This window comes from Phaseolus vulgaris, chromosome 1 (assembly GCF_051622355.1).
Source record: "Phaseolus vulgaris cultivar YP4 chromosome 1, ASM5162235v1, whole genome shotgun sequence".
In the NCBI taxonomy this organism is placed as follows: Eukaryota; Viridiplantae; Streptophyta; class Magnoliopsida; order Fabales; family Fabaceae; genus Phaseolus; species Phaseolus vulgaris.
This window is the reverse complement of record NC_143498.1, coordinates 44,829,238-44,838,823: the sequence shown is the minus strand read 5'-3', so window position 1 is coordinate 44,838,823 and position 9,586 is coordinate 44,829,238. Positions and strand designations below refer to the sequence as shown.

The 9,586-nt window shown below is 33.9% G+C and overlaps 1 protein-coding gene across 1 annotated transcript; it reads left to right on the top strand.

The window, feature by feature from the left end:
* The first annotated feature begins 7,075 nt into the window (after nt 1-7,075).
* LOC137814274 (cytochrome P450 94A1) lies at nt 7,076-8,852 on the top strand. Its single transcript, XM_068616907.2, has 2 exons — nt 7,076-8,719; nt 8,757-8,852. The coding sequence occupies exon 1, from the start codon at nt 7,141-7,143 to the stop codon at nt 8,680-8,682; it is 1,542 nt and encodes a 513-aa protein (XP_068473008.2). The 5' UTR covers nt 7,076-7,140; the 3' UTR covers nt 8,683-8,719; nt 8,757-8,852.
* Nucleotides 8,853-9,586: the final 734 nt, after the last annotated feature.

Here is a 9,586-nt window from a genome sequence, read left to right as displayed (position 1 = left end):
ATATCCACACAAAAGAAAACCTTTATACTAAATGTTTTAGAAGAAATAGGAGATGACACAATGTCTATGATAATGAAAAATATTGATATAAGGATAAAATAGAAAAATAATTGAGAATAGTTAAAGAGGAGAATCCCTTTATATATAGACTAGCGGGAACATAGGCACTCACGTTTGTGTATCCGCATTTTTCATTTTTACTATTTATATATTCATATAATTTTAATAAATATTAAATTATATGAGAAGATATGTAAATTATCTAAATGCACCATTGATAATAGTTTTATTAAGATTTTATGTTAATTTTTTTATATTTTCATTTTATTGTTTTTGAATATTAAATTTTGATTTAACTTGGGTGTAATCTTGAACTTTGTAAGGTTATCAAGATTAAAATTAAGGTTTAAAAAAAATGGACCAGCAAACAATGTCAAAACATAATGCAAATGGTTGTATGTTGGAAGTTGTAGAATCTATCACCATATCAATTGAATCCACATCTTCCATGGCAAAGAAGTTGAAAAAAATAAAATAATAAACTAAATACAAATTACCAAACTTCCAACTTATGTAATATCTAATAGATCAAAGCACCAGTAGACATAAAAACTTTGCCCGCAAAGCTGGGCTTAGGATTCATACAAAAATATAAAAAAGAAGTAAGAAAGAAATAAAAATAAAAATGTTCAAATCCTATAACAATGAGACACGTCTATGCTTCGAACGCTTTGGGAGGTGCGAGAAGGAGGAAACAATGGTGGTTGTTGTTGTACAGTGGTGATTGAAGAGGGACTAAGATGGGTGAGAGTAGGAGAAGAACATGGAGCGTGAAGGAAGAGGTTCAAAATGTGTCAAAATTTATGAGCATTTTTTTTCTTTGGATGCAACGGGTGAAAACTACTCCTTATAAAGAGTGAAAGAAAATGGTAACCGCTCAACTACTCCTTATAAGGAAGTGAATGTAACTGGTAAAAACTACTCTTTCGTAAGAAAGTGGATGTAAATGGTGACGGTGAAAACGATGGAAGAAAGTGGTAACCGCTCAGTAATAATCAAATTGTTCACGTTTGGCCACTACTCACATTTCCTAATATTTATTTCTCTCTCATAAAACAGACCCTCCCTCTCATTATGCAATTAATTTTCAAAATAAATTATCTCTTTCAATTCAAACGGTTGCTCCATTTATTTCAAATATTTTATTAAATTTATTTCTCTCTCATACAGACACCCTCTCATTATGCAATTAATTTTCAAAAAAATTATCCCTTTCAATTCGTAACCACTCCTCCACCTCTCTTTCAATTCATAGTCGTTCCTCCACCTCTCTTTCGATTCATAATTGTTCCTCCACATCTCTTTCAATTCAAAACCGCTTTTTCACCTCTCTTTCAATTCAAAATTGCCCCACGTATACCAAATAATGTAGAAAAAATAAGAAAGGACACAATGACCATAATACAATAATAAAATTAAATATTAATATAAGGATAAAATGGGAAAAAAATTAAGAGCAGTTAAGAGGAGAATAAGAAATGACACAATGACCATAATACAATAATAAAATTAAATATTAATATAAGGATAAAATAGGAAAAAAAATTAAGAGCAGTTAAGAGGGAATTGTAACGGCACTTTTTTTTAAAGAAACAGAAACAGGTGCCTCACATTCTTCTTTCTCCCAATTCACTTTCTCTCTCTACCAATTTCTCTCCTCTCCTTTCTCTCTTAATTTCTCACTTCATACCTCATCTATTTTAGAATATGATCATACCACGCTGTAGCAGAGGAGTTAAGGAACATTTCTACCCAATCAGATTTTCAAACAGTTCATTTTTACTCTAAATATCCTTTGTTCTACTCTAAATATCCTTTGTTCTCTATTTTACCTTAGGATTTAGTCATCAATCTTTGTGGGGTCAGTTGAGAAGTTTAATCCTCTCAACTTATTCTATTATATACTGAATTTTTGTTCTGTTTGGATAACTTGCATTAGGCCCGTAAATCTTGAAGTTTATCCAAGACTGTGGGAAATAAAATTCTAGAAGTTGCTTGGAAAGCAAGCAATTAAGGTAAGGGGAGCTAAATTTTATTTTTAATAGCACCCTAGGATAGAAGATCTGAACGCGGAAGGGATGTGGTCCCAATATTCAATTTTCTTGCAGGGATGTTGTGTGTTTATATATTGGGTTGTTTGTTTATATATTATTTAAATTTGTAAAAATATTATATTTTGATGGTTTAATATTTAAGTGTTGTTTTTTATGTTAATTACACTCTTGAATGTTGTGGATCACTTTTTGAATGATATTGTATGACAGAATGGTATGAAATTAAATTCATACATTTGGGATAATGTATGGACTGATGTTTGCTGTGTATTAAGTATTGATGCCTATGTGGTAACAGAGATCTCCGAGCTTCACTGATGATCTAAGTCACATAGACTAAGATATCAGGTGGTGAGAAGCTGATGGGGGAGTTCATGCACACCGTGACATATGAGACGCACGGCTTGGGTTGTATTGAACTTACCTTGATTCTTTCTGTTGGATTCGCTGGTAATCTTTGGATCAGGTGTTAGTCTCTGGTAGGACTTACTTAATACGGGTCTTCCGGAAGACGTTGTTTGTTGAATATTTTGGATGTGTAGATCCATGTGAGATCTATGTGATTGTTTTATTGTTGAGATTAGAAGAAAATTGAATAATTTGATAAATTGATCATGTAATTTGGTTTTCTCTTTGGATTTAAGTGTGTATATTATAAAATTCTATTTTTAGTCGCTTACCCTTGCTTTTCTTGCTGTGTTTGAACTGCGATGATTGTACTATGTACACGAGCAGATGACCATACAGGAGCAGGAGAACCTTAGAGGTTACAGAGTTTTATTTTGAGCTGTGGATATGTAAATATTTGTATTTCTATAAATCCTAATCATGTATTAGGAATATTTTGAAAAACTGTAAGCTTATATAGAAATATGTAGAAGAACCGGTATTGTAATAGTTATATGTAAATTATGGGGTGTTACAGGAATCCCTTTATATATAGGTATAAATGTAGATATATAATTTCCTTTTATATATGAATCACTTAAAAATAAATCTCTTTTACTAATTTTTTTTTAAAATAAAACATATTTCTTTATTCATGTACTTTGACAGAGTTTGCTCCAACAACTACTACCAAGGCTTGGTTTTTATTTTCATCATATAGTGTTTATTACTTTCCGCTAATCCTATTAACTCAAAAAAATAAGCAAAACTAAGTAAATTGGTTTGAATTTTTTAATCTAATTAAATTTAACTCAAATTAAACTAATCAAATTTAGGGACTAATTACAAATCCAATGAATTATAGTGAAATTAACAATATGATTTTTTTTTAAAAAATTAATCATTATTGGCACAATCATACATTTGATTTTTATAATTATTTTGTTAATGTTTGTGTGAAATTTTGGATAAAATAATATATTTTTCTTTCTTTTTAAAATAAAATGTGTGCATTTTGCATAATATATATGATATCTTTATCATTTGAATTAATTGATTTGATTTGGTTCTGAGTCTTCAAAAAATAAATTCAAAACTAATCCAAATCAACAGAAATTATTTTAGTTAAAAATTTATTTCTCTTAAATTCAATCCAAAAACACCCAATTGATTTCAATCATCTCCAATCCTGAAATTTCTCTGTATTTGTCTCTAATGTATTTCCTTTGAAGGTATATTAACGGAAGTAACGGGTTCTGGTTTTGATTTAATTTTCTTCTGAACTATTCAGAATAAATATTTGTTCAGTTTTATGTTGTCACCTTCGTTACTACCTCCTCTTGTGCTTTTGCTTTTGGTTATTTATTTATTTTATTAGTATATAACGTTAACATGCACTTTCTTTTAATAATTATGCTTAACCTTCACGTTTACTTGAGAAATAAGGCATTGTGATAAGCTGAACAGTAGAATTTTTTTATCCCATTTATTTAAGTTTCAGATATTAAATTTTAGATAAAATAAAATAAAAAAAGACCTTTAACAAAATTGAAAATAAATCATTTTTCATTTATTATAAAACTTTATTTTATTAATGTGTTTGTAAATGATTAGATTAACTAAGAATATATATAATGTTAGACCTAACCACTTTTTTATCATTAAAAATAAAATCAAATTTTAGTTTGATTTCTAAGATATTTTGTGAGAAAATATTGGAGCGCAGTGGAACAGTATTTTCTAGAAGCTTGACTATGAGGACTGAAGCTTCTCTAGACAGCCCCATGTGGGTTAAGCTCACCCCAGTCCTTACCTCCATATATTCTCCAATAACTTCTTTTTAAGAAAATTCTACAATTTATAGTATTTACTATTAAAATTGATACAATTTACTGTATTTACTATTAAAATGGATAGAATTAAAAAATTTAATGATTTAGGTAAATTATGCTTACAAGGATAACTTTAAATAAAAACAAAAAAAAGTCGGATTTACAAGCATGGGTTATATTCATCAAAGCTATATATCGTACTTTAAAATGTGACTTTTATATATTTTTTAAATCGTACTCTTAAACATATTATTATTTTTATTATTTTATTTTTTTAGTGAAATTGTGTACTTAAACACGATTTTTATCTTTTTATTTTATCAACTTTTTTGTCTTTTATTTAAAATTTTGATTTAAAAAAATAAAATCATAGATTTACAAATTTGTAACTTTTAATTTTGTTAAGATATTTGTAATTATTTTGTAAAAGATATTTGCATTCATTTTATAAGCACATATATTATATTTTACATAATGTGGTTAATTTGACAAATAAAAAACAATAGCACTAAGATTATTAATAAATTAAAGTAATAACAATAAAATGTATTTTTAAGTTTATTTTGAATTGGTTTCTCTATTTTGTTACGGATATATAAGTATTATTTAGTGTGTATATGAGGGTCGCTATGAAATTCAATTATGTATTAGTAAACTAACAATACTCATTTTTAATTGGATCAACTAAACTTCATGAGTCTTGTAAATGTTACGTAGACTATAACACTAAGTAAACAAATAGTTGTAAATGGCAAGAGAAACAAATGATAATGATGTGAGAATAGTCGAAGAGTTTGAAATTCACCATAATCATACCATCGATCATATAATTTAATTATGTATGACAATGGTAGTTAATTAAGTTGTGGATATCTCGCAACATGCACTCTGTCTTGATACCTCATTCAACAAATCACAATTTTTTTTCTATTAAAGGTTGTCTTAATAAGGACATAAATGCTCCCTATAAAACATAGTTTATGCATCAATTAGATTTGTTGTGAAATGTTCATATATCTTTGCCTCCATCTTATACTTGAGTTCACTTTTTTATTGGAATATATATATATATATATATATATATATATATATTTTGTTCCGGTCGATTGATCGAAAACGTCTTCGTGCATCTACGACAATCTCACGCTCAAGAATCTCTGCATTCACTCGTGTTTTCCTTCCCGAAAACACAAAGACAAAGGGCGCCCTAGAGGTCGTTTGCACTCCAACACTCAAGTAAATATTAGGGTTAGGAAATACCAAAACTATTAAGCGTAAAAGCTCTGTGTAACTGTGTGTGTTAAGCAGCGCAAATAGAGTACCTTACTAAGTTTGTTACTTCCCTTTATATAACCTAGGGTTTCCATTGTTTTCGTTACCCAAAATAGGCTTTCTAAGGGGTGGGCCCCAACGCCGCAGTTACCCACTCTTAGGATAACCTAGCGCGTGGGGTTCCCTAACTGGAGTGCAACTTCTGACGGGATGACCACCTGGATGACTCCTCGTGCACCTGATCTCTGGGGTCACCCGTCTTGGGAGCGTCCTAGTTGTTCACGTGCCATGCATGCAACTCACTCCTGGAACGTGACCCTCACAGGTCGTATCTTTTCCAGTGGCTTTATGCTTGTGTTACGCCTGAACGTGTCATCCACATCACACGCATGAACCCTCGTGACCTAGGCTTCTCCCTAACTGATAACTGGGATGTGTTGTCTGGGGTCCACATTTTACGGGCCAACTCTACTGTTTGAGTCACTGATGTCCGATCTCTCATCGTCCTCACTGCACGACCGAGAACACATCAGCACATCCTGGTGATCGACGCCTGACCACTCCTCGACACCTTGATTCACGTGCCTTACAAGACATTGGCTCATGCCTCTCGTGAGCCCAGCTTACGTGGCCTCATCATTACTAGTGGTCAACAATGCTCGATGACGGGTTAGTACATATATATTATTTTTTTTCCATTATCATTTAAACATGTACAATAACAAAAAAATCTAATATTTTGTTCTTTGCTTCTTCACGTTTACTTATAAACTTTTTATGTTTTTACTTATAAATTTTTTATGTGTTTCATTATTTTCAATGTGTTAACTTAATAACACTCAAAATTTGTAAGCTACACAAAAATACCTTTATATTTAATGTTTTATTCTTTACCAGAGTTCTTATATGTTTTATCAATCTCGTTTCTAGGTGTATCATTTTTTCATTATCATTCTTATAACTACCTATTAAAAAAAATCCATATGTATGCATTTTCAAATTGATTTTTTATTTTCACAATTCTGTTTCTGAACAAAAAAATATAATTAATATATTTTTTTAAATATATCTTGTGTGTTGCAGTGTTAAAGTGCTTGTATATTCAAAGTCCCAGGTATAACTTATAACTAATTTGTACGAGAATACAATAATATTTTGGTTACTGAAGGAAGTGGGTCTAGGCATTCATGTTAAACTTTATAATTAGAGAAAAATCGCACGTTAAAAGAAAAGTAAAAGGTGGCGATTTTGCTTTCACGAGAAAATGTGTATTTTAGGTTTAGATACTGGTCAAACTTTAAAAATTGATAATAAAATCGAACATTAAGAAGAAAGAAACAAAAAAGATGACGATTTTGCTTTTGCCTAATGTATGACCCTCTGGTCAAACCCAAAAAAGCTAACAGAAAGTCAAGAAAAGTTGTAATAAAAGTTCATTACATGTTCTCCACGCCCTCTATATATACACAATTCTTCCTTGAAGACCAACATATCCAACAAGTTCAAACAAAGATCTATCTACAACACATACCAAAATGATTGAGATTCTTCTGAATCTTCAGCTATTAGCTCCTTTCTTCCTCTTCCTCTTCCTTATCCTTCCCATCCTCTTCTTCTTCTCCTCAACTTTCAAGAATAAACAACCTCTTCCAACAACAAATGTCCTCACTATCCCAAAATCGTACCCACTCGTTGGTTCCTACTTCGCCCTCAAACGCATGGGCAACCGCCGTCTCCAATGGCTATCCGATATAGTCCAAAGCTCACCCGCCGCCACATTCATCTTCCACCGCCCAATGGGCCACCGCCAAGTGATGACTGGCAACCCTGCCATCGTGGAACACATTCTCAAGACCCGCTTCTCCAACTACCAAAAAGGCGATTTCCTCATCAGCACCATGTCCGATTTCCTCGGCTCGGGAATCTTCAATGCCGACGGCAAAACTTGGAAGTTCCAAAGACAAGTTGCGAGCCACGAATTCAACACAAAGTCTATCCGGAAGTTCGTTGAAGACGTGGTTGATGCCGAACTCTCCGACCGCCTCCTCCCCATCATGGCTTCAGCGGCACAACAAGACCAGACCCTTGATTTCCAAGACATCCTCCAACGATTCGCGTTCGATAACATCTGCAAAATCGCCTTTGGCTTCGACGCGGATTACCTGAGACCGTCGGTTGAAAGGAGCAAGTTCGCGTTGGCGTACGAAGAAGCGGCAGAGATAATTACCAAACGGTTCCGCGAACTGTTTCCGTTGTGGAAAGTGAAGAGGGCGCTTAACATAGGTTCGGAAAAGCGATTGCGAATGGCCGTGAGGGAAGTGCACGAGTTCGCGAAGAACATAGTGAGAGAGAAGAAGAAGGAGCTGAAGGAGAAGGAAGTCCTTGAATCGGTGGACATGCTTTCGCGGTTCTTGAGTTCGGGGCACTCTGACGAAGACTTTGTGACGGACATAGTCATAAGCTTCATATTGGCAGGGAAGGATACCACGTCAGCAGCGCTGACATGGTTTTTCTGGCTGCTGTCGAAGTACCCGCGAGTGGAGAAGGAGATTATGAAGGAGATAATGGAGAAATCGGAGGCTCCGGTGTATGATGAAGTAAAGCATATGGTTTACACGCACGCAGCGTTGTGCGAGAGCATGAGGCTGTACCCACCGGTGCCGATGGGCACCAGGGAAGCAGCGGACGACGACGTTTTGCCAGATGGGACGGTGGTGAAGAAAGGGATGCTGGTGACGTATCACGTGTACGCCATGGGGAGGCTGGAGAGTATTTGGGGTGAGGATTGGGCGGAGTTTAAGCCAGAGAGGTGGTTGCAGAAGGATGAATCCGAAAACTGGATGTTTGTGGGAAAAGATTCTTTCACTTATCCTGTGTTTCAAGCTGGTCCCAGAATGTGTTTGGGGAAGGAAATGGCTTTTATGCAAATGCAGAGTATGGTGGCTGGGATTCTGCGGCGCTTCACGGTTGTTCCCACGGTGGCTGAAGGGGTGGAGCCGAACTTCATTTCCTTCCTCTCCTCCCAGATGGAAGGTGGTTTTCCTGTGAAGATCATTGAGAGGGAAGCCTCCAATTAATACCCAACTTCTTCTTAAGATTTATTCTAGAAGTTATGTTTTTACCATTCAACAATAAATACCTATTGTTATAGGTTTTAATTTGATTAATCAGTAGTCATATTGTTTATTCTGCAAAGTTATATAATAGCCATCTATTATTCAATAAAATAGAACATTTTTTTTCATTATATCCACTATTAAAAAATGTTTATATGTATTTTAACATTTGGTATCATAGCTCCATTACGGGTCTGATTAAACTTAGAAGTAGTAGTCTTCTACAAGAGAAAATCATGTCAAAAAGTTCATTTGTGCAGTCAACAATTTCGAAATTTGATGGGCACTATGGTCATTGGGCAATGCTTATGCTCTAAAGAGTACTGGGGGCATGGTTGAAAATGAGGTTCCTGCAGCAACAGAAGGTGTTGGCCTCACAGATGCCCGTAGAAAACACATTAGCGATCAGAGAAGTGGAGACGATCATTCACAAGGATACAACAAAGAACATATGAGGCCATTTTCAATGGGAATGTCCAAGCAAGGAGGAGGCCAACTACGTAGAAACTGAAGAAGCAATGTTACTGATGGCTTACATGGATATGAATAAAGCCCATACAACAGATGTGTGATTTCTTGAGTCAGGGTGTAGCAATCATATGTGTGGGAAAAAGGAATATTTCTCATATTTTGATGAAAGTTTTAGAGAATTAAAGAAGCTGGGTAACAACACAAGCATGGTTGTATCAGGTAAGGGTAATATACCGTTGCAAGTAAATGGAATAACACAGATAATTACAGACAGGGGTATTCTGTGTTCCAAAACTGAAGAACAATTTGTTGAGTAATGGGCAATTACAAGAAAAAAGGCTTACGATTTTGTTTGAAAAAAAAAAGTGTAAAGTGTTTCACCGTGAGAGAGACT

Excerpts from the sequence above, each read along its gene's own strand:
- LOC137814274 (XM_068616907.2), top strand. The coding sequence starts at position 7,141 with ATGATTGAGATTCTTCTGAATCTTCAGCTATTAGCTCCTTTCTTCCTC.